Here is a 27,052-nt window from a genome sequence, read left to right as displayed (position 1 = left end):
ATATAATTCAATTTTGATGGTGAAATATGTAACTTTCATTATCCTTCCATTATCTGAAACTGCTATAATCAAAATTCCATTATGTGTCGTCTTTTTACTCGGAATGCCCAATGTAGCCACTGCAACAGCAAGCAGTGGGGATCAAAACAGAGTCATAAATGAATATTGTCTTTTCTTAATGTTATACCATTGTAACGTATAAAAGCAAACTAGACGACTGTGTATAAATCACAGCACATCTTTAAAGGGAAACTATTTATAAGAATATATATATATATATATATATATATATATATATATATACACATACATACACACACACACATATATATATATATATATATATATATATATATATATATACACACACACCATTTACATAATCTATATTTCACAATTTAATACATCTATTCACTATGATAGCTATTACCTTAGCACATGTATGATAACATTGATCTTTATGGAAATACAACATGTTTGCTGCAAGTAGTTCAGTCTTTTGAAGATATAATACATATGAAAGATAATGTAAACACGTCCAACCAAATTGTGATAGAATGACAATGAGTCAGGTCCATTAAGAAAACAAAGTACCACTGTTCACACAAAAATGTTATAATTACTAGCCCGTCCACCTTTCCTCATTAGTGGACATAGTTTGATGTTTTCTGTTGCATGTCCTAACATGCTCAATCTTGTGTAGGTCTGGGAATTGAGAATTTAAAAATACTAATATTACATCGGTAACATTGTATCCTCAGGAAGCATTCTATTTTACTGCTTATCTGCTGACCATGAAAGGATTCCTGCACAACAAGAGGAAATTGTTTACATGCTGGAGAAGAAGTTTCCTGAGCTCCCTCCACGTCAGGACATTATAAGTAGTCTACAGGAGACCAAATTTCATACACAAGGTATAATGGTTATTGTTCGTTTACTTACATGATACATTTTCACATAAAATGACACATCAAAGTATTTCAATTTCATCTCCCCTGTTGATTTCATGCATTTGTTTACTTTACAACATTATTTGATCAGTCAACTAACTGTCTGTCACTCACCGGAGTGTGAGTGCCTCCACTCTGGTACGTGGTTCTCCATCTTTCCCGCTTACACCTGTGTTGAACCGCGGCTGTCCGCCATCCTGTCGCACTGCGCATGCGCGAGTCCCGTTAACAACTACACCTGACCACTAATGTGATTGATGGATCAATCACCTCACCCTACTTAAGGCACCTGCAGCCTTAGGTCATACTTGCCAACTCTCCCGGAATGTCCGGGAGACTCCCGCATTTTGTGAGAGTCTCCCGGACTCCCGGGCGAGTGTGGCAATCTCCCGAATTCTGCCCACTTCACTAGGAAGTGCCCCACTTCCTAGTGAAGTGGGCAGAATTAGATCCCAAACGCCGCGATTCCCGGTGAATCGCGGCGTTTGGCCCCGCCCCCGCTGTCAAATGACGCAATTTGCGTCATGACGTCACAGGGGGCGGGGCCGAAATGACGCGATTTCGGCCACCCCGCCCCTTCACGCCCCCCTCCACTGGCTGGCTCCCGGAAGGGAGCTGAAGAAAGTAGGTAAGTATGCCTTAGGTAGTTGCCTGATCTTGGAGTCTCATTCCCAGTGATTCTCTATAGGTGTCTGCAGTTTCCAAGCTGCTTCCAGCTCTACTCGTGTCTGCAGTTTCCAAGCTGCTTCCAGCTCTACTCGTGTCTGCAGTTTCCAAGCTGCTTCCAGCTCTACTCGTTTCTGCAGTTTCCAAGCTGCTTCCAGCTCTACTCGTGTCTGCAGTTTCCAAGCTGCTTCCAGCTCTACTCGTGTCTGCAGTTTCCAAGCTGCTTCCAGCTCTACTCGTGTCTGCAGTTTCCAAGCTGCTTCCAGCTCTACTCATCGGCGGTTCCCATACCCGCTACAGCATTACTACTTAGCTGATCGTCTGCAGTTTCCAAGCTGCTTCCTGCTCTACTCACCGGCGGTTCCCATACCCACTACAGCGTGTCTACTCAGCTGATCGTCTGCAGTTTCCAAGCTGCTTCCTGCTCTACTCAACGGCGGTTCCCATACCCGCTACAGCGTATCTACTCAGCTGATCGTCTACAGTTTCCAAGCTGTTCCCTGCTCTACTCAACGGCGGTTCCCATACCCGCTACAGCGTGTCTATTCAGCTGATCGCTTCTTCGGCTTCCCAGCTGATTCCTGCTCTGCTTGGTATGCATAACCACTATTGACTATTATTGTTTACTTGCATACCTATTGAACTATACGTGACTACTGCACTAAGGTACAGTTACCTATGATAGACTGTCTATGCTACATTGCCTGTTTACCCAGACAAGCTTCTCACTCAGCTGCGGTATGCTCTCATCATATTGACTTTGTTGTTACTTGCATATCCGCGCTGACCCGCTTCTCCACACTGCAGAGCCAGCTACTATATTGACAGACTATTCATTGTACTTACCTACTTGTGTTGTACAAAACTCCTTTCTACTCGCGCTGTTTCCACACAGCTACAGTTTGCCGTTTCCACACCACTCTCCTGCACCTGGACAAGTCCTCATTCCTCCTCACAGCAGTGGTACAACTTGCTACACGCAGACCACTGACTTCCCTGCTACCTACCAGCACCTGGACAAGTCCTCCTATCACAGCAGTGGTACAACTTGCTATACGCAGACCACTGACTCTCCTGCTACCTACCTACACCTGGACATTCCTCATCACAGCGGTGGTACAACTTGCTATACGCAGACCACCGACTACCCCGCTACCTACCTGCACCAGTACAACTCTTCCCATCACAGCGGTGGTACAACTTGCTCTATGCAGACCACCAACTACCCTACTTCCTACCTGCACCAGGACAACCTCCTCATCACTACAGTGGTACAACTTGCTGTACGCAGACCACTGACTCCTCCACGAGCTACCTTCACCTACTCACGTCCTCTCATCTCGTCTGAAGCTATATCGCTTCTTCTCTACAGTTTCAAGTCGCTGACCTTCCACCATCAACAGCTGCAAGTCATTGACTTCATAAGACATTCTCTACTTTCCTGCTGTTATCTTCATTCCAATCATTCACCTAACTGCCCTGAGGTCCGTGGTCAACACCGCCCCTCTGTCAGTTATAACATCAGGTGAAACTCAGGTATAAACTCCTAGTGCCCGTGACAGTAAGATCAGGCCATGACAGACCCAGGATTGGAACCAACAGCTAGGGAGATGCTGCAGCATCTGGTCACTCGGGTAGAACAACAGGGTGTTCGGCAGCAACACTTGTTCCAGTGTTTCCAGACTCTGGCCGCCCGAGGAGATCCTCCACAAAATGTTTCAGCGACTGTTGAACCTCCAGCGTCATATCCTTCCCCAGTGCCATCCCAGGTGTCTACTGCTTCCACGCTACACCTGCCTACTCCTTCAAAATATGATGGAGATCCCAAGACGTGTAGAGGTTTTCTGAATCAGTGCTCTCTCCATTTTGAGCTTCAACCTCACCATTTTGCCACTCACCGTGCCAAGATTGCCTACCTCATTTCTCTGTTTTCCGGACAGGCTCTTGTGTGGGCCTCCCCTCTGTGGGAGAGAAATGACCCCCTATTGGAGGATAGTGCACTCTTCATTTCCATGTTTCGCAAAATTTTCGAGGAACCTGGCCGCGTTGTCTCTGCGGCTTCCAGCATTCTCCGACTATGCCAAGGATCACATTCTGTGGCCCAGTACGTCATTCAGTTTCGGATACTCGCCTCTGAACTACAGTGGAACACCGAGGCCCTGATAGCTGCCTTCTGGCAGGGTCTGACGGATAAGATCAAAGATGCACTGACCACACAAGAGTTACCCTCCTCCTTGGATGATCAAATTTCCCTATGTCATAGGGTAGACATGAGATTCCGTGAGAGGGAGTCTGAAAGAACAAGCACGTCTAAGGGGCTCACTCGTCCATCACCTCAAGTTCGTCATCTTCCCCCTCCAGTGGAACCCATGGAGGTAGGACGCTCTAAGTTAACATCTAAAGAGAGGGATCGACGAATACAAAATAGACTCTGCATCTATTGTGCTGACCCTACTCACAGCCTGAACTCATGCCCTAAGAAGTCAGGAAATGCCAGGCCCTAACCAGTTCTGGAGAGGTAAGGTTAGGGTCCCTGGACTCTTCTCCATCTTCTATGGATTCCAAAGTGTGTGCATTTGATGTTACCATCTTCTCAGCCACCAAATCTTTTATCTCTCAAGAACTTCTGGATTCCGGCGCTGAACGCAACTTTATCTCCAGTGCTCTAGTTAACCAGTGGTCCCTACCAGTGGTCCCATTAAAAACCGCCATAGCGGTCACCGCCATAGACGGCTCTCGTATCATTAATGGACTTATCACTCACTGTACGACTCCTTTGACCCTCCAAATTGGAGCCTTACACCGAGAGAAAATCTCTTTGCTGGTCCTTCCTGCTACTACTAGTCCCATCGTTCTTGGCCTTCCATGGTTTTAGCTTCATTCACCACAAGTTGATTGGAGTACTCCCCAAGTCACATCCTGGGGCCCGGATTGTCATCATAGATGCCTAACCCGAGTGGTACCACTCAAAATCAACAGATCGTCTATAACACCTGGTCCTCCGGGCCTTCCTCCACAGTATGCCCCGTTCGCTGACGTGTTCGATAAGGCGCAATCTGAACGCCTGCCACCTCATCGGGCATGGGATTGTCCCATAGATCTACTACCTGGCAAAAACCCTCCTAGGGGCCGTGTATACCCTCTCTCGCTACCAGAGACACAGGCTATGTCAGAGTATATCAAGGACAACCTTCATCGCGGGTTCATTCGACCTTCCAGCTCTCCCGCTGGAGCGGGCTTCTTTTTCGTGAAGAAGAAAGATGGGACCTTAAGACCCTTCATTGATTATCTGGGGCTCAATGCCATAACCGTGAAAAACCGGTACCCGATTCCTCTTATCACCGAACTCTTCGATCGTATTAAAGGTGCTTAAATTTTTACCAAACTTGATCTCCGTGGCGCTTACAACCTAATCCGGATCAAGTCAGGTGACGAATGGAAGACAGCATTCAACACCAGGGATGGGCATTACGAATACCTAGTTATGCCCTTTGGACTGTGTAATGCCCCTGCTGTCTTCCAAGGATTCGTGAACGAGATCTTCCGGGACCTATTATACGTGTGCGTTGTAGTCTATCTGGACGACATTTTAATCTTCTCTCAAGATCTTGTCTCCCACCATCAACATGTGGCAGAAGTTCTCTCCAGACTGCGGAAGAACCTCCTATTCTGCAAATTAGAAAAATGCTCCTTCGAATTATCCCAAATTCCATTCTTGGGATACATCGTGTCCAGAGTAGGTCTGGAGATGGACCCTGACAAAGTTAATGCCTTCCTACTTTGGCCTCAGCCAACTACCCTCAGGGCTATACAACGCTTCCTGGGTTTTGCGAATTATTACAGACGCTTTATCTTGAACTTCTCCTCTATTGCCTCTCCTATTGTGACCCTGACCAGGAAGGGTGCCAATACTAAACACTGGTCTTCCGAGGCCCTTCAAGCTTTCCAAAGCCTTAAAGAGGCCTTTTCCACCGCTCCTGTTCTACGGCAGCCTGATGTGAACCTTCCCTTCTTTCTCGAGGTAGATGCCTCCAATGTCGGACTAGGGGCCATTCTCTCCCAAAGATCTGAGCAACAGAAGTTCCATCCTTGCGCTTTCTACTCCCGGGGTCTTCTACCCGCGGAAAAAAACTACACCATCGGTGACAAGGAACTGTTAGCTATAAAAGTCACATTGGAGGAGTGGAGATATCTCCTGGAGGGGGCTCGTTACCCTGTAACCATCTTTACAGACCATAAAAATCTCCTCTATTTACAAACAGCTCAATGCTTAAACCCTCGACAGGCGAGATGGTCACTCTTCTTTTCCCTCTTCGAGCTCATCATTACGTTCAAACCAGCTGCAAAGAACAAAAAAGCAGACGCTTTATCCCGGGCGTTTGCACCTCCCTCTGACATCACGGATTGTTCCGACCATCCTATACTGGATCCCAAATGTGTGATTTTGGCCACTTCTTCCACCAATGTTCTACCGTTTGGGAAAACCCTCATTCCGCCATCTCTTCGTAAGAGAATATTGTCATGGTACCATTCTTCACGCTTCTCTGGACATTCTGGTGAACGAAAGACTTTTGAGATTCTTTCCAGGAGTTATTGGTGGCCCTCTATCAGAAAGGATGTCAGAGAGTTTGTGGCCGCTTGTGAGATTTGCTCTCAATTTAAGTCTTCCCGCAGAACACCAGCGGGATTGCTCCAACCACTACCTATCCCTACCAAACCATGGACCCATATAAGTATGGACTTTGTCACCAAACTTCCTCTTAGCAAGAGATGTAATACCATCTGGGTAGTGGTGGACAGATTCTCCAAGATGGTTCACTTCATCTCTCTAACTGGATTACCATCTTCTTCTACCTTGGCTGACCATTTTATTAAAGAGATCTTTCGGATTCATGGCTGTCCCTCCGAGATTGTGTCTGATAGAGGAGTAATGTTCGTCTCCAGATTCTGGCGAGCCCTTTGCAAGACCTTGGGTATCCGACTCTCTCTATCATCTTACCACCCTCAATCAAACGGACAGACCGAAAGAGTCAATCAAGACCTTGAGACCTTCATAAGAATCTTCTCCTCAGCCAACCAAGATAATTGGGTAGATCTACTCCCGTGGGCTGAGTTTGCCCACAATAACATGTACCATGAATCTTCAACTAAAACTCCTTTTTTCGTGGTTTACGGCCACCATCCGTCTCTCCCAGAGTTTCCTGCCCTCCCTCCCACCCAAGTTCCTGCGGTGGAGAAACTTTGTAAAAACTTCAAAACCATCTGGACTCAGGTGAGATCCTCCCTGAGAAAGCATCAACCAGATATAAATTCTTCGCAGAAAAAAAGAGGCGAGCCATTCCACCACTCAAGATTGGAGACCGTGTATGGCTTTCTACAAAAAATATCCGCCTGAAGGTTCCGTCCATGAAGTTTGCGCCACGCTTCATCGGACCAAACAAGATCACTCAAGTCATAAATCCTGTATGCTTCAAGCTACTATTACCAAAGAACCTCCGGATCTCCAATGCCTTCCATGTCTCACTGCTCAAACCTCTTATTATTAATCGCTTTTCTGCTCCTCCTTCTGTACCTAAACCAGTACAGATTCATCAAGAAGAGGAGTTCGAGATATCTCAAATTCTGGATGCCAAAATTTTGCGAGGAACTCTCCGATTCCTCGTTCATTGGAAGGGCTTTGGTCCAGAAGAACGCTCCAGGATTCGCGCTGATGACCTCTACTCTCCAGCCCTGCTTAAAAAATTCTACCTAAAATTTCCGGGCAAACCCGGTTCCAAGTGTTCTGTGCCCACCTTTAAAAGGGGGGGTACTGTCACTCACCAGAGTGTGAGTGCCTCCGCTCTGGTACGCTGTTCTCCATCTTTCCCGCTTACACCTGTGTTGAACCGCGGCTGTCCGCCATCCTGTCGCACTGTGCATGCGCAGGTCCCGTTAACAACTACACCTGACTACTAATGTGATTGATGGATCAATCACCTCACCCTACTTAAGGCACCTGCAGCCTTAGGTAGTTGCCTGATCTTGGAGTCTCATTCCCAGTGATTCTCTATAGGTGTCTGCAGTTTCCAAGCTGCTTCCAGCTCTACTCGTGTCTGCAGTTTCCAAGCTGCTTCCAGCTCTACTCGTGTCTGCAGTTTCCAAGCTGCTTTCAGCTCTACTCGTCGGCGGTTCCCATACCCGCTACAGCATTACTACTCAGCTGATCGTCTGCAGTTTCCAAGCTGCTTCCTGCTCTACTCACCGGTGGTTCCCATACCCGCTACAGTGTGTCTACTCAGCTGATTGTCTACAGTTTCCAAGCTGTTCCCTGCTCTACTCAACGGCGGTTCCCATACCCGCTACAGCGTGTCTACTCAGCTGATCGCTTCTTCAGCTTCCCAGCTGATTCCTGCTCTACTTGGTATGCATAACCACTATTGACTATTATTGTTTACTTGCATACCTATTGAACTATACGTGACTACTGCACTAAGGTACAGTTACCTATGATAGACTGTCTATGCTACATTGCCTGTTTACCCAGACAAGCTTCTCACTCAGCTGCGGTATGCTCTCATCATATTGACTTTATTGTTACTTGCATATCCGCGCTGACCCGCTTCTCCACACTGCAGAGCCAGCTACTATATTGACAGACTATTCATTGTACTTACCTACTTGTGTTGTACAAAACTCCTTTCTACTCGCGCTGTTTCCACACAGCTACAGTTTGCCGTTTCCACACCACTCTCCTGCACCTGGACAAGTCCTCATTCCTCCTCACAGCAGTGGTACAACTTGCTACACGCAGACCACTGACTTCCCTGCTACCTACCAGCACCTGGACAAGTCCTCCTATCACAGCAGTGGTACAACTTGCTATACGCAGACCACTGACTCTCCTGCTACCTACCTACACCTGGATATTCCTCATCACAGCGGTGGTACAACTTGCTATACGCAGACCACCGACTACCCTACTTCCTACCTGCACCAGGACAACCTCCTCATCACTACAGTGGTACAACTTGCTGTACGCAGACCACTGACTCCTCCACGAGCTACCTTCACCTTCTCACGTCCTCTCATCTCGTCTGAAGCTATATCGCTTCTTCTCTACAGATTCAAGTTGCTGACCTTCCACCATCAACAGCTGCAAGTCATTGACTTCATAAGACATTCTCTACTTTCCTGCTGTTATCTTCATTCCAATCATTCACCTAACTGCCCTGAGGTCCGTGGTCAACACCGCCCCTCTGTCAGTTATAACATCAGGTGAAACTCAGGTATAAATTCCTAGTGCCTGTGACACTGTCCCATTTGACCTGATTTCTTCCCCTCTTTTGAACCCTCTCATTATCGCCTAACATTTTCTGCCAAGTTCTCTATATCTGCAGCTAATAATATTAATATGCAAATGTTAAGGTCGTTAATCATCATGCTGATTTACAAGGGTAATTAAAGGCATTGACAATATTGTAGTACTACAATCTCACAATTATTTTGTAACAAATCATCAGGGAGAGTGAAATAGACACAATTTATCTGTCACCTGCATACTATAATCATTTTATATAAATGTGAATGTTGATCATTAATGAAAAGCAATATAAGAATCTCATATAGTACAGTAAATCTGTTGCTCTCTGCTAACAAATAGTAGTTCTAGAAATGCTTAGTTTATAGCCAGATACATTTTAAATGCCTTCTAATTTGTTTGTAATCCTTCCCTTATGTCATTCTATGCAAGTGATTGGAGAAAGACATTTTTAACAGCAATTTAAGTAATCTAACATTTGAAAATACTCCTGTTATTTTAGTTGTGGGAATGAAAATTAAGGGGCATATTTATTAATATTTGTAAATATAGCCCATTATATAGCTTCTTTTATTGCTACTTTTGTGTGTCGCTAAGAGATGCCAACTCCACAGCACCCTACATCTCCTCCCTCCTCTCTATTCATGCTCCATCCCGCCCTCTCCGATCGGCCAATGACCGTCGCCTCTCTTCCCCCCTGATCACCTCCTCCCACGTGCGTATCCAAGACTTTGCATGCGATGCCCCCCTCCACTGGAACAAGCTCCCTCCCTCCATCAGAACTTCCCCTAATCTGTCCAGTTTCAAACGGTGTTTAAAAACCCACCTTTTTCTTAAAGCTTTCCATTGTCCCACTTAACTTCCTACCTGTTCTTCTGACTCTTCCCCTTCATTCCCCTATCCTTTATTCCCCTTCATTTCCCTCCCCTTATCCATTCCTCCTTCTCTCCCTCTCTCCTCTGTGTCTCTCTGTCAGTCTACCCCACCGCTTAGTTTGTATGCTCCTTTGAGCAGGGTCTTCTCTCCTCCTGTCTTCTACACTTTTAACTCTTCCCCCGTCCCCTCTCGCTCCCTCCTCTTCCCCCTGGGGGTCTCCCTTTCATCCGTGCCTTCCCTCCTAGGTGCCGTTGTTGGCAGTATCACCTCTACACTGACGACATTCAACTCTACATCTCCTCGCCTGACCTCTCCCCCTCCCTTCTCTCTCGTGTATCCGACTGCCTCTCTGCCATCTCCTCCTGGATGTCCTCGCGATTTCTCAAGATCAACATCTCCAAAACGGAGCTCATTGTCTTTCCTCCTCCCAGGCTCCCCTCCCACCACTACCTCTCTATCACTGTTAATAACACCTCCATCTCTTCTGTCACCCAACTTTGCTGCCTAGGCGTTACCTTCGACTCTTCTCTCTCCTTCACCCCCACATTCAATCCCTTGCCCAAGCCTGTCGCTTCCAACTTCGCAACATTGCCCGCATCCGACCTTTCCTCTCTCAGGATGCCACCAAAACTATCATCCATGCACTCATTATCTCCCGCCTGGACTACTGCAAACTCCTTCTCTCCGGCCTCCCCCTCTTCCATCTCACCCCCCTCCGCTCTATTCTTAACGCGGCTGCTAGACTCATCTTCCTATCTCGCCACTCCTCCTCCGCATCCCCTCTCTGCCTTGCCCTACACTTGCTCCCCAGACCCTACAGAATCCTTTTCAAACTCCTAACCACAACGTACAAGGCGCTCTCCCAGTCCACTGCCCCCTATATCACTGACCTCCTCTCCATTCACACTCCTGCCCGCTCTCTGCGCTCGGCCAATGACTGTCGCCTCTCCTCCACTCTGATGACCTCTTCCCACTCCAGAATCCAAGACTTCTCCCGCGCTGCCCCTCCTTCACTGGAATGACCTGCCTCGCTTCATCCGTCTGTGTCCCGCTCCTTCAAACGGGCACTAAAAACCCACCTGTTCCTCAAAGCCTACCCGCCTTCCACCTAACCCCGCCTCCCCTCCTTTATACGCCAACTCACTCCCTCTGTACTTGTGTTTTGTTCAACCTCCCTTAGGATGTAAGCTCATTGAGCAGGGCCCTCCTCCCTCTTGTGTCCTTACCAGCTCTTCTGCTCCATCTCTACCGCATTAGCCTGCTTGGAGCTCCTGAAGTGTCAGTATTTTTTTTTACTGTTCAGTAATGTAATACCCTGTACTGTCTACTGTTTGTGCATTGTACGGCGCTGCGGAACGCTTGTGGCGCCTAACAAATAAAGGATAATAATAATAATAATAATTGGGTTTATAAGGAATAAGGATAAGGAATCTCAGTTTATAACGTTGGAGAACACATGACTGTAAGCTGCAGGCTCTGACACTGGTACTGTTATAGATAGGAAAAAGAACTTGGCCCTGCCAGGCAGAGGTCTTACACTGGCCATGGTTTCATCCCTGCCATTGAATTGGTGCCACTCTGGTCTTTGTTCCTCGGTGCAGTCACATACATTTAATATTGCTCTGGGGAACATTGGAACCTGTTCTTTACTTTATATTGTGTGTCCCATGTGAGTCTTTCTCCATGTGACTGTAATAAGGTTGAGCAGAAAGCAAAGGAGGAGCTTCAGTCTGACAGGGGAGGGATCTGAAAAGATCCCTCTACCCAATGCACTCTCCTCTACTTTAGAAATGTATAATAACTGCTAACCCCATCCTCAGAAATCTTAACTTTTCAGAATTTGATCAATTATTATTATTAATATTTATTATTATTATTATTATTATTATCATAGATTTGTAAGGCGCCACAATGCTCCACAGTAGGGTAACAGGACATACATAATACAAGGACATACAAGGCAGACAAAATAAATGCAGATATGAAAACAAAGAGTAACTTACCCCAGTTCGCTGTCAGCTTAGAGAACTATGGGGGCAGTGGTATTGACATTATTTTCATTAACGTAGCCAATATCTGCAATATTTTTTATGCCTTATCTTATTGATAAATGTCTACAATACCAAAATGTGTCTTAATCATGTGTAAACAGTCATTTCCTCGTGATTTAACGCTTAGAAAATAGGCCCCTATATATTAAGTAAAACATTTCTGCCTCTTTTTCACGAAAACGAGGCACATATTTATTTTTTTCTCATGTGATTTGACAGGTTCACAATATTGTAGAACTAATTAATATAATAATAATAATAATAATAATAATAATAATAATAGTAATAAGTATTACATAAAGGAATTCAGTAAGTGGAAGATGATTTTTCAGAGCATGAAAGTCACAATGTATGAATGATTTCCAAATATGGACACCTTGGACAATTAAAACCTGCAACGCTGAAGGAATAAAATATTATTCTGTGCTGTGTTTTATGAGCTAACTTTCTGTTTATTTTGTTTATTTAATATAGTGACGATATGTAATTAGTGGCTCAATATGCTTGAAATTGAATGTATTGCTGACTTTTTAAAATATTGCTTTAAGTGTTTTCTTTGTTAGCGCTTTCTTTTCTAGGATTTTTTTTTTAGCATTGTTTGCATTGTTTCACTGACTAAATGTGTCTATCATATCAGGAATAACAATTAAATTGTGTTGCTTGATCAATTTAATAGAGCAAATACAAATAACCACACAAAATAATTAGTGGATAAGGATGTGATTGTTTTCCATCAAAGAAAATAATTACCATCAGAGTAGATAGTTAGATGGATCTGATTATGCTTTACAATAAAGAAATATTTAGTAGATATTATTCTGCTTAACTATGTCCTTTAATAAATAGCAAAAATAGTGAGCAAAATGAATATTTACATCATTGGATCAGAGGAAACACCTAATTGTGGCTTCCTTATTGGCCCAAACCATAGTATAAATAAAATATAGGTGCACTGTGCTCTGACTTGATGATAAATATAATGTATTCTTCAGTGTGATTGTGTAAAATTATATATTACTTTACTAATGAAGTCTGTCATAAACAGGTACTAGTGTTGAAGATATCATACTCAAAGAATTCAAAGAATTGTCAGATGGAGATATTAAGGTTGCAATTACAACTATGCATATGTCATTGGAGGTAAGATAAGAAAATTATTGCTCATGCTTACAGTATATATATCCAAATATATATAGTTTTACTAAGGAAATGTTTTGTTATATAATAGCATTTGTGTCTAATGCAGACGGTTGCATATGCTAGATAGTGTTGTGCCTTTTGTACAGAGGATAGGTAAGCAAAAGGAGTTGTGTTTTCCCTCCCTTTGTCTACTCCGTTATTTCTTCCAGTGAAGATGTCATACCCATCTGATACCACTTTCCCAAGCTAAAATTTGGGAGAGAATCAATACACATTGATAAGATTGAGAGCTCTGGGATGTGCAAATAGGCTTATGGTGAACAGATGAAAACAACGACAACCCTACTAATTACCAAGTTCTGTAAAGAGACTACAGTGCATATAAACACAATAATTCTGGTGTTGAATTACCTGACACCTAATGGCAGCATGTTGTAGCCCAGTATTGCAGGGCCTAACAAAAAATGTGCCCAGACACAGTCTCAGTCATTTGTGCTGGCATCATCTGAATATACTAATTGTGCCACAGAATAGCTTGATTCATCCTCTATGACCACACACGTTTGTGCCATATGTCTATAGCCCCGTCCGCTAAGCAATCAGTTTGAGAGCCTAGATCTACTTATGTATGGGCACCGTTCTAAAAACTGTGTCCCTTAATGTTTACATTAGACAAATGCGAAAATTAATAAATTGGGTTAGAGTGCCTTTGATGTTCTGTGATCAGAAGATACTAAATTAATCAATCGATTGAGCTAAGGCCAGGATAGAATGATAATGTGTAACATATAAGGCTTTAGAAATTGTTTGTGTATGTCTTTGACTACAAACGCTTATGTAGTCTCTACATCTAATGTCTTTTTATTTATGACAATAGGTTATGCTTTATGACTGTAAATTTGTTTTATTTTCATTAATTGTGTTTTGCATTCAGTTTTGGAACTCAGTTCAGTGGTGTCATGCAAGTGCAATAGATGACATCAGCTCTGTCAAGTAAAAAAAAGATAAACCGTTTTTTAACCATTAGACCTGACAACTCAAGCTCAAAATGTATCTAGGGTTCTAGGAAAGCTGGAGCTGTAAAACTACCCTGTTTTAAGAGAGCTTTGGGGCTAGATTTACTAAGATTTGAGGTTGGTGGCGGTTTGAAACTGCCACACATCACTGTTGGTTTAGTGGTCCAAATCGCCGCATTATAGGGCACACTATAGGGCGGTTTGAGGCTGCGATTTAAAAAGGATAGCAATGTGTGGCAGATTGAAAAATCCAAACCGCTGGTGGTTTGGTTAAAACCGCCATCAAAAAGACAGGACTGGACAGTTTTAATACCTGTTTCTGAATGACTTGATAGCTCAAACATGCTGTTTGAACTAGTTTGCCATTCAGAACATAAGAGAAAGCACCATTGACAATTAAATTATTTGAGCAATCATTATTTATTGATTAAGGGGCAAAATGTATTTAATATTAACTTATGGGGAATAAAATTCATTATATTAAGGGGACAAAATTATTATTATTATTATTATTATTATTATTATTATTTAATTATTATATTATTCAGTTACTATGTAATGCCAAATTGTGCAACATAAATAATTATATCCATCACTAATAATCAGTTAATATTATTATATATTCACATTTCCCCCATGATATAATGCTATAATAGTGGTCCTTTAAAAAAATATAAAAAAAATAATTCTCCCATAAGTTAATTTTAAATTCATAAATAAATAATGATTGCCCAAATAATTTAAATTTCAATAGAGCTTTCTCTTATGTTGTGAATGGCAAAATAGCTCAAACAGCATACAGTTTGAGCAATCTCGCCACTCATAACCACCTCTTTTATTTTGTCCATTTGGATGGCGGTTTTGTGGTGGTTTGGCCAACCCCAGCTTAGTAAATCCAGTGATTTGTATGTTCATCATTGTTACAATCAGGATGGCAGTTTGTAAAGTGATGGTTCTGAAAAATGTCAATTCTGCCTGTTTTAATAGTGGTTCGGGCTTTATTAAATCCTTGGTTTCACCAAACCGCCCTTTAGTAAACTAGCCCTTGTTCTTCCTCCTCAAAGTCTAATATTGACAACACACTCATGCCAAGTCATGTTTACCAATAGAGACATTTATTTGCTCTTAAGAAAACTTCTTACACACATTTTTTTAGGATATAGTCAGAAGTTTACCTGTTCCTTTTGCAGAAAAAATGTGATCCTTGCCCTCAAACTATGAAAGTCTTAAAGCAGCCCTGCTTATATGTATTTGTATATGTGTATGCATTCTTGATCTTCTCCAGTGCATTCAGACCAGTGTCTCTAACCACCCATTTTAATAGAATTCTACTACTATTAGTATTTTTAATAACAAAAAATAAAAAGGCAAATTTGTCCCACATGTAACCAAACCACTATGCTCGCTAACCATGGTTGATTTGCATTTTTAAGTGATATTCTCTATTGATGCCAAGCAGCTGCATCACCATGGAGCTACACGACCCTAACGTGTGTCACATCTCTTACACTGTATACATAGGAGATGTAAATGTATTCTACCAGTAATTAGACAGTTTTTTTTATGCTAGTACAAATATATAGATTAATGTGATGTGATGAAACAAGAGACAGCCTGCCAACCCCAAGTCTGGACAAAATTGGGTATAGCCATCTTTTTCCTCTACCCATCAGTTCTGAGTTAAAACATCATGGCTGCAGCTGATACTCCATAGCATCTCACTTTATTTTATCCACTAAAATGTTCTATTAATTAAGATATATTTTGCTGTCATTTGATATGGTGTATGAACATAAAATGTTGAAGGCTGTCTATTCTGACAGTTTTGCTTACTATGAATTTTTTTTTTTAATTATTATATACAGACTGACCTAATAATGGTTATATCTTCCAACTTATCAAATACCACGAGCATGGATCAACATTGTTCCAGCTGATTCTAGCTGATTGGCTAGTATGTCCGATCAGATGCCAGGGAACTGGTTATAAAGAATTAAGTACAATACCCCATTTCATCTTGGGACATTTTGCTATGTCTTTGCCATGACTGGAAGGAGCCAAACATACTTTACATACCTTTACTAAAAGACAGGGGGCTTCAAAGTAAAGCACAAAAATTTGTAATTTTACTCCTGGACAAAACCATGTTACAATGCAAGGGGTGCAAATTATTTTTTTTATTTTGCACATAAGTTAAATACTGTCTGTTTTTTCATGTAGCATGAAAATGCTTGATAGCTTATTTGTACACTGAAATTTAAAGGTGATCTAGGACATGCCCCACCCCCAAATATGAATCCGCCATCACATTTTAAATTTCCCTTCTTCTCCAATGCAACATGGTTTTGCTAAGGTGCAAAGTTACTAATTACTTTTTTTTACTTTACTTTCCTTAATGAATCAAACGCAACCAGCCTAGAGCTGACCAGCATCTCACACTAATGCCAATGCCTCACATAAGTTTTTCCAAATTAAACTGTAACCTTGACAGTTCTTTGACATAAACTCTATGGCATAAAATCAAAATAATGCCATCATTTCTAATGACTAGAATAGATGTATGTTTCATAAGTCTAACGAAAAACATATCAGGTCATTCAGGTTTTACGTGTTTAATCACAACTTGAATTATCTGACAATTGTTTTTAGAAAATGATCTCCTAATGAATCCCATAAACATCTTCTGCATACCTCAAAAACAAGCTTCAAGCTCAATTAGTTCAAAGGCTAAAGTAAGAAGTCATATATGAGAAATTCAAAAAGAGTTACCACTTGTACCACTTATAGAGCAAATTGTTATTATTACCCCACCTACATTTCAAATGGCTACATTGGGACATTTAGCATCAATGTAAACAGATCCAATTATATAAATATGTTTATATAACCCTGCCGACCACTGAAACAAAATCAATACAATACAGTAGGTTTAACCATAGAACACATTGTAGGTTTGATTATAATTAATTTGGAAACCAGATAGACAAACAGATATGGATCCATTAAAGTAGTTAATCCATAAAGATTTAGGGTCTGATTCATTAAAGAAAATAAGGCAAAAAAAACGAGCAAGTTTTCTCCTGGACAAACCATGTTACAATGTCCTATGTTTATTATTTTGCACATAAGTTAAATACTGCCTGATTTTTCATGTAGCACACAAATACTTGATAGCTTTATTTGTACACTGAAATTTAAAGTCTAGGATATACCCTACCCCAAATATAAATCTGCAATAACATTTTAAATTTACCTCCCCCCTCTAATGCAACATGGTTTTGCCAAGGTGCAAAATTACTCCTTTTTTTGCTTTACTTTCCTTAATGAATGAAGCCCTTAAAAGGGAATTAAAAAAGAGGAGCAGTAGGGAAACAAAAGGAGCAGATGGAAATTGGTGCTTAAGAGGGACCGTTTCTCTAAAAGAGGGACACATGAGAAGTATAATAAATGAGTGCGATGACAAGTTTACCATACAATAATATATCAACTAGGTTGCAAAATATCTGTAACAGTAAAAATATAAATATTAGCATCTAAAATATGTTTGGGGGATTTAATTTCCTCTTTATGCTTTATGTTATTGTGACTAGTCTCTCTGGAAACCTCCACTAAAACAACTCTTTAATGCTTCTGTTGTACTGCAACTGCCAGTAAGTTGTGTGGAAATTTCCATAATGGCCCTCAAGTTCTTTATCAAACAAAAAATGGTTATATTATAACCTGTATTCTGGAATTGCTCCACAGGGGGTTAGTAATCTAGGCGGCATAAGCAAACACTTGCAAAGCCGTTCTCAAATCCCCACATTGTCTGTCAAAATAATTAATGATGCAGATATATGAGGAAAGCACATATTTCTTAGAGCCCTGCCATGAGCAACTTGATATTTGTAGATAAAACACTGGTAATTGGCATTTGGGGCCCCCACAGAAAACCCAACCTGTATGCTGATTTAGGCCCCAAGTGGGCTATTTTCAACCTTCTGTAGATCTCGGAATCCTGAAAAGCTTTGGGTGTCTTACTATGCTAATATTTTTTCAGCTGCCCAGCAAACAACAAAGGTTGTTTTTTTTTAAAAAAAAATATATATAATTATGCTAAATGCATTAAAAACAATGGTTATATTATTGGACCCCCACCCTTTTTCCCCTCTCTTGACTTTTATCTCTTTATGCTTTTGGTGGGCAGACATGGGTGTCTTTATAGGAGTTGTCTCCTCCCCCACCCACCAGAAGGGGGATATATTTTAATTGATTTTGACAAATTTAGTTATTAAGGTCTTGTTTTCTAATAGGATGGCTCAAATTTGATTTCTGGTATTGTAGCTGAGATGTATGAATGACTATTGTCTTTCATTACCATTTAAATTTTTGTATATGGATAATGCAAACATAAGACAACACTCTCGGATTAATTTGTTGTTTGTAACAATATATAATAATGTTTGGTCCCCTTTTTTTGAAAAACACAAAATAAAGATAATTAAAAAGCAAAAACAATGGTAATATATACACTTTGTATATGCCCAGTGAAATGTGAAGGCAATTGTTTGCTTATAGGTAAATGTTTCAAATATGTTATGTAACTCAATAATTATATCTCATAAAGGTACTTTTTTCTTGTCAAGCTGGTGTGAGACGTTACTTTTGATCTCCCATTTATGTCAACTTACTCAACTGTGGGTAAACATACAGTCATGGCCAAAAGTTTTGAGAATGACACAAATATTATTTTTCACAAAGGGCTAGATTTACTAAACGGCGGGTTTGAAGAAGTGGAGGTGTTGCCTATAGCAACCAATCAGATTCTAGCTTTCATTTTGTAGAATGCACTAAATAAATGATAGCTATAATCTGATTGGTTGCTATAGGCAACATCTCCACTTTTTCAAACCCGCCGTTTAGTAAATATACCCCAAAGTCTGCTGCCTCAGTTTTTATGATGGCAATTTGCATATACTTCAAAATGTCATGAAGACTGATCAGATGAATTGCAATTAATTTCAAAGTCCCTCTTTACCGTGACGATGAATTATATCCCAAAAACAACATTTACACTGCATTTCAGCTCTGCCACAAAAGGACCATCTGACATCAGGTCAGTAATTCTCTCGTTAACACAGGTGAGAGTGGAGATCACTCTGTCATGCTGATTGAGTTATAATAACAGACTGGAAGCTTAAAAAGGAGGGTGGTGCTTGAAATCATTGTTTTTCCTCTGTTAAGCATGGTTATCTGCAATGAAACACGTGCAGTCATCATTGCTTTGCACAAAAAGGGCTTCACAGGCAAGGATATTGCTGCTAGTAAGATTGCGTCTAAATCAACCATTTATCGGATCATCAAGAACTTCAAGGAGAGAGCTTCAAAAGTTGTGAAGAAGGCTTCAGGGCACCCACGAGCGTCCAGTAAGAGCCACAACCATCTACTAAAGTTGATTCAGCTGTGGGATTGGGGCACCACCAGTGCAGAGCTTACTCAGGAATGGCAGCAGTTAGGTGTGAGTGCATCTGCAGGCATAGTGAGGCGAAGATTTTTGGAGGATGGCCTGGTGTCAAGAAGGCCAGCAAAGAAGCCATTTCTCACCAGGAAAAACATCAGGGACAGACTGATATTCTGCAAAAGGTACAGGGAGTGGTCTGCTAAGGACTGGGGTAAAGTCATTTTCTTTGATGAATCCCCTTCATCTGGAGAAGGAAAGGTGAGCGCTACCATCAGCCCTGTGTCATGCCAACAGTAAAGCATCCTGAGACTATTCATGTGTGGGGTTGCTTCTCAGCCAAGGGAGTGGGCTCACTCACAATTTTGCCTAAGAACACAGCCATGAATAAAGAATGGTACCAAAACATCCTCCAAAAGCAACTTCTCCCAACCATCCAAGAACAGTTTGGTGATAAACAATATCTTTTTCAGCATGATGGAGCACCTTGCCATAGGGCAAAAGGGATAACTAAGTGTTTTGAGAATCAAAACATCAAAATTTTGGGTCCATGGCCAGGAAACTCCCCCGACCATAATCCCATTGAGAACTTGTGGTCAATCCTCAAGAGGCAGGTGGACAAACAAAAACCCACAAATTCTGACAAACTTCAAGCATTGATTAGGCAAGAATGGGCGGCCATCAGTCAGTATGTGGCCAAGAAGTTGATTGACAGCATGCCAGGGCAGATTGTAGAGGTCTTCAACAAGAAGGGTCAACATTGCAAATATTGACTCTTTGCATAATTTAATGTAATTGTCAATAAAAGCCTTTGACGCTTATGAAATGCTTATAATTATACTTCAGTATGCCATGGCAACATCTGACAAAAAGGTCTAAAAACACTGAAGCAACAAACTTTGTGAAAACCAATACTTGTGTCAGTCACAAACGTTTTGGCCATGACTGTATTATGCATACAAGTTACATTTGATCTATGTTGGCATTTTGACATTTGTACAGCATGTCTAATAACACTGATCTTATGAAATAAGCTAGGACAGTTTACAGATACATCAAAAATAGGAAAATCATGTCAAAACAATTTTGTGGAATGTAGAGCCTTTTCTGTGGGATTTTGTGTGTGTATAGAATTTAGTTCATTGGGAGTACAAAAATAAAGCAAAAACATGGCAAGGGGCAGCGCAAAACGTGTATTTTTGCCTTTTGTGACTGCCTTTACAGAATATTTTATCACCTGTTTGATGATTTTTTTTGTGTGACAAGATTCTGTGTAAAATGAAATTTGTTTGCTCTGGATGATTAACGAGCATGGGATGCCAATACAGGGGCACCGGTTGTACATAACTGTCTAGTTGCATTATTATACTGATCCAAATGCACATGTCGCACAAAAGGGCTTTCATTATGTAGACGAGATGCTAACATAGGGAACAAAAGAGACACGGAGAAAATCATTTCCAGAGTTCCAGATTTCTGAGAGGTTTTGAAGAGCACAATAGGCATTGTTTTTAACACTACCTTGACCATACCCTTATCAGCATGTGCCCTTTCCTACACTTAGCAATGCAGCATCTGCTTAGACCATAGGAAGGTTCTAATATAAGGAGTGCTTCAGATTTGAATAATACAAGTATTACACAGTTATAACACATCAAATAAAGTTCTAATGTCCCATTACTATATTTACTTACTTAAGGCTTGAATGGAGGTCCAACAAGCAGAACATAGAAGACCTAATTGCAATGATTATGAATGAAAATTAAATTACCTCGGTTTTGTACCAGTGTCTAATTGCCTGCATTGGTCATTTAAAGGTGCTCTCCTATTGTCAGTTCTCAGGAGATGCCTCCGTAAACTAAAAGTGTACCTTGGTTTTTGGGGCCATAGCTCTGAACAGTTTCTAAAACTTAAATTCTCACTCCTCATTTTGCAAATTGTTAACTATCACCACAATTTGCCTGATTTGGGAATAAAATAATTTTTACTCTATTAGAGAGTTTGGTCAATTAATTTTTTTTTCTTTTTATAGTGATGTGGTGCTAAATATATCACCCTTTACTAGATTACTCTCTTAGGCTTGAAGTCTTCTAGCTTACATAACCTCTGTACAGATTGGTATATTCCCGCACAGTAGCGTGTGATGTAACTACAATGGGCGATGAAGTCACTACGAGTATGAGGAGGACTAACTGACATTACATACATTTGCTATTTACACTTTTTGTTCTATAAAAGCATCCTTTTAGACATTATTTAAAGCAGAGATGGACCAACAATCGATAACGGACGGTTGTTTGATGGATCGCTGAGGGTGCTGAGATGTCACGTGGTACACATTCCCACCATTAGCTCAGTCGACATCCAGCAGGTACAAGATTCAATCAGTGCTCTTCTCTTGGAGACAGAGAAATATCAGAGTCACGGCCAGACTTTACTGTCCGCCAAAAGTCTGGGTGCTGGAATGGAGCATCATATCAGGGCCAGGCTCATACCGAGTGACCAAGCTGGTGAAAGCTGTTTACTTTTATTACTCTTATAGAGTATACACATCAATACTTAACTGTGACCAACAATGTATTCATTCACGCTATCATTTTACCACTTATTAATCGCATGACATACTCGCCTGTCACTTGATCCAACCCACTGCTGGCTTGTTTTGTAAACAGGAATTAGGTAAAGATCATATCCTTTGAACAAGATTTCTTTTTTTAAAATACATTTTAGATACTGTAAATCAGAGGTACATAGATGATGGCTTTCCAGCTTCTCTCCAGCTTTTTTGGAACTACAAATCCCGGCATGGCTGCCGTCAGAACTTTATCAATAGATGTATACAGGATCAGACCCCAGTGACTGCTAGCCTCTGATACCCTTTAGCAGTATGTGTAAATACAGCAATACACTTCACTATTTATACCAGGTGTAACAAGAACAGCAAATATGGTTTGATGATTGAAGGTTGAACTGGAAATGAAGTAATCATATATCATATACTGTATTATTACATTAATCTTCAAAAATAACTGATCTGTTCAAGGAGAGAAACAAAAGCCAACAAAGTAACTTCAGATACAGTTACCATAGTATTCTCTTCTCCCAGAGACTCCAACTGAGGCCCAGCATACAAACTAGTATTTTACAGATCAATAATACTGGCAATGTTCACACATATATCAAACTTCTGAGGATCAGCACATGTAGTAATCCACTGAATATGATCACAGAAATGGTGGCACAGACTCACTGAATCTCTAGCTACAGTACACATGGGAATTTGCTTCAATATTACTCACAGTCTGAAACTATGTATACATCATCCGAATCGCAGAACCTTGAAGCGGGAATGATGACTCGCGTAATAGAGTTCAAGTCAAATCATCAGCCAGGCTACAGTATTGAGAACACTATGGTGCCAGCGGCGCACGGAGGATTGTCGGGGGGGCAGTAGTTTCCCCCCGCCGACCCAAAAAACAAAAACAAAAAAAAAACCCGAGAGAGAGCTGCTGCGCATGCGCAGCAGCTCCGTTTCGACAGCGCTGTCCTATACAGCAGCCGCGGCGCTGTCTAAGAAGCGTCTGCGGCGGTGCTGTATACAATACAGCACCGCCGCGGACGCTTCTTTGACAGCGCTGTGGCTGCTGTATAGGACAATGGCCACTTAGTTAGCGCAGGGGGGGTTTCTAGAGACTCAGAAACCCCCCCCCCCCCGCGTGCGGCACTGGGTGCAAACAATGAATCTCCAATGAGAGGAGACACAAACTGCTGTAATAACAGGGTCAGGATCCAGTAATACAGTACCTTCAGTATTAGAGTCACCTGACACAGATTGTGACTTGCTGCGACCCGTAGTTCCACAACAAATGGTGAGTAGTGGTAAAGTTTATTTAATCGCTGCTCTCAATTGTGGCCTTCCCTCCTAGGTTAGGCCACATCGGCTGTCACCGCTGCCCTAAGTGAGCACACTGAGATTAATATAATGTCATTTTTACACCTCATTGCCTAGGAGTCCTAATAAACATTACATTATGTACAATGGTCAATCGCAAAAGACTTTCTGTCTTTAGAGCAGCGAACAAAGAACACAAAAACTTACAAATCCGCGTGGTGCCGGGACCCAGCATCCTCCTCTCTCACGCAGCTTGTCACTGAATGTCGACGTCAGTGACAAGCTGCGTGAGATTGGAGGATGCTGGGTCCCGGCGCCGCGCGGATTGGTAAGTTTCTGTGTTCTTTGTTTTTTTATGGCTGGCGCGCGGCAGAGGGGGCAGAGTGAGAGGGAGCGTGACAGAGGGCAGAGGAGGGGGACAGCGTGAAAGAAGAGGGGGACAGCGTGAGAGAGGACAGAGGATGGGGGCAGCGTGACAGAGGAGGAGGACAGCGTGAGAGAGGGCAGAGGAGGGGGACAGCGTGACAGAGGAGGGGACAGCGTGACAGAGGGCAGATGAATGGGACAGCCTGAGAGAGGGCAGAGGAGGGGGACAGCGTGAGAGAGGGCAGAGGAGCGGGACAGCGTGAGAGAGGGCAGAGGAGGGGGACAGCGTGAGAGAGGGCAGAGGAGGGGGACAGCGTGAGAGGGCAGATGAGGGGGACAGCATGACAGAGGAGGGGACAGCGTGAGAGAGGGCAGAGGAGGGGGACAGCGTGACAGAAGAGGGGGGACAGCGTGAGAGAGGGCAGAGGTGGGGGGCAACGTGACAGAGGAGGGGTACAGCGTGAGAGAGGGCAGAGGAGGGGGACAGTGTGAGAGAGGGCAGAGGAGGGGGACAGCATGAGAGGGGGCAGCGTGAGAAGGCAGAGGGGGCAGCGTGAGAGAGGGCAGAGGGGGCAGCATGAGAGAAGGCAGAGGGACTGGGTGCAGAGGGGGCAGTGTGTCTGGATGCAGAGGGGGCAGTGTGTGGATGCAGAGGGGGAAGTGTGTCTGGATGCAGAGGGGGCAGAGTGTCTGGATGCAGAGGGGGCAAAGTGTCTGGATGCAGAGGGGGCAGTGTGTCTGGATGCAGAGGGGGCAGAGTGTCTGGATGCAGAGGGGGCAGTGTGTCTGGATACAGAGGGAGCAGTGTGTGTGGATGCAGAGGGGGCAGTGTGTCTGGATGCAGAGGGGGCAGAGTGTCTGGATGCAGAGGGGGCAGAGTGTCTGGATGCAGAGGGGGCAGTGTGTCTGGATGCAGAGGGAGCAGAGTGTCTGGATGCAGAGGGGGCAGAGTTTCTGGATGCAGAGGGAGCAGAGTGTCTGGATGCAGAGGGGGCAGAGTGTCTGGATGCAGAGGGGGCAGTGTGTCTGGATGCAGAGGGCGCAGTGTGTCTGGATGCAGAGGGAGCAGAGTGTCTGGATGCAGAGGGGGCAGAGTGTCTGGATGCTGCTTGTAATGTTTTATTTTATTATTTAACAAACCTGAACAGTACATTTTGGTTTCATGCATTCAGGAAAATGTTGGGGGGTTTAGTTGGCCTTTTAGCTTCCTCTCAAGCTGGGAAAAATTTTCCCTAAGGAAAGGGATTTTTTAAATCTATCAATCTATCTATCTATCTATCTATCTAAACATAGTTATGACAGAAACATAGTACGATTTAATACATCTGAAGATAACAACAAACTTTTGACACTTTGCAAATGCTTAAAGTTTGCCAAACAGTGTGTTTCTTTTCACAAATGTAGTGTCATTGCATGTGTAAGTAATTCTGTGTGATTGAAAATAATATTCCGTGCCTCTCACATTGTGTTTCAGAAGGAGCTTCCTGTTGTGCGAAGTTAGGGTATATAAAATAAATGATGTATGGAGCTGTTGGAATGCGACTTTACTTGGCTACCTTATATCCAAGGAACATTAAACATAGGGCTCTCGTTTAGCAAAAAATAAGCATTCATTTCTATAGCTTCAGACCCTGGACTTTTGTGCATATTCTGCAAAGATATTGAGAGGCCATTAGGGATTTAACATAAAATATATCGCCAAGGGGGCTTCTTGTAGTCCTAGTCTTTCTGCCACATGGTGTGTTACTAATGTGCATAAATGGGCTTAAATGAATGTGTTGTCTGTGTTGCATTTGAAATATGTATATATTTATATATTATTTTCTAATTGTGCTGAAAAACAAAACATTAAATATGTAACTTTATTGTGTTGAAAATTTAAAGTACACATATAAATCAACTTCAATTAACTTTTAAAAAAAGGCAATGATTCAAGCCCGACCGCTGATTCAGAGAAATTCCTGCTGGTTGTGACAAACAAATACCTTTTACCTACAAATATTACACAATTGCTTGTCCTATTATAATTATATCAAGATTATTATTATTTTTGAGTTACTTCAACAATTCTATTTGAATAATCTCCAAACTACTTTTATATGTTATCTTTATGCATTTTAACTTTATAATTTTACTAAGTATTTACCTGGATGTTTTGCTTTGCTTTTGTTTTACTCCTCTTGCCTGGTATCTGTTAAGTGTTTACTGGTCTTTTAAAAATATCACCTGCTTTCAACATATGTTGAGGACATGTATACATGAATTTGAGGCAGAAATTTATTTAAAAAAACCAAAACAAAACATGGTAATATTAATAATATAATGACTACATTCTGATGCTTTGCTCCATTTATTAAATAGGCTGGGGGGTGTTAAAATTTTGTATATTTAATATTTTGTCATTTCTCCACTTGCTATACAATCGCAAGACACTGTCCCAAACCCTGTAGCACAATGTGAACATGTGAGTTGACAGCTACAGAGCCCATAGACAATAAATGACATTTGGATGTGGCATTATCCCAATGTAATGTAATAATTAAATGGTGAGACACTTTAATTATAGGACATGTCAATTTTTCTGTTTTTTCTTCTTTTTGTTTTTGCTATGATTATTATTTTTGGCTCTCACATATGATCATTTCCGGTCAGTGTGGTCTAAAATGACCATATTGTCAATCAAAATCTCCAGTCAGATTCACAGTGTGTAGGTATCATTACTGTTTTCTTCCTATTCACCTGTCATAGTAATCTGTATCCAGGTTGTACTTATAAAATCTACTACCAGAGGCAGCAACTAAAACGGTGCTCTAACATAAACGGACATAAATATATGTATTAGTGCAGTGTACATTGCACAACATAAACATTGTCACTGCAGATTTAGGCTCTTGCTGCAAGACAAATATAATTGGCCATAACCTGTTGACTGTCTGATGTCTTAGTCTGTCCCCTGTCTGTACATAAAACTGAATCATAATGGAGGAAATCAGATTGGTCTTCCACTTCAATGTCCCTCTCAGGAGGTTAGGAAAGCACAACTAAAGTATACCTGCAATAGAATTATAATATATTTCTTTGTAGTAAAAAGTCAAACTTATTGCAAATAGAATTGTTTAAAGCCATTGCATGCCAAATAAAATGGATAATCTAGTTAAAAATAAAGCAGTTCCTTACTAAACCAAAAGCTTTTCATAGCAAACCTATATAAGACAGTGGTGTCCAGGTATTTATATGGTACACAAACATGTTATTGTTATGTGGTCATGGACAGGAGTGATTTTCTGATATAAAACAGTCACCTCAGTGGTGGCTCAGCCTCCACTACAATGGGTGCGGCTGCTATGGGGCCAGGTTGTCA

General features: G+C 41.9%; 1 protein-coding gene across 1 annotated transcript in view; it reads left to right on the top strand.

Moving 5' to 3' along the window:
* The window catches only part of LOC142149799 (protein prune homolog 2-like), a 137,710-nt gene that overhangs the window by 41,303 nt on the left and 69,355 nt on the right, over positions 1-27,052 (top strand). Inside the window, exons 5-6 of the mRNA XM_075205136.1 lie at positions 762-914; positions 12,886-12,980. Of these exons, the coding sequence (XP_075061237.1) occupies positions 762-914; positions 12,886-12,980 (248 nt within the window). The remainder of the gene's footprint in view (positions 1-761; positions 915-12,885; positions 12,981-27,052) is intronic.

The sequence above is a fragment of the Mixophyes fleayi genome, chromosome 1, assembly GCF_038048845.1.
Source record: "Mixophyes fleayi isolate aMixFle1 chromosome 1, aMixFle1.hap1, whole genome shotgun sequence".
In the NCBI taxonomy this organism is placed as follows: Eukaryota; Metazoa; Chordata; class Amphibia; order Anura; family Limnodynastidae; genus Mixophyes; species Mixophyes fleayi.
Note: the sequence above shows the minus strand (reverse complement) of the source record. Positions and strands in the feature narration are given on the sequence as shown.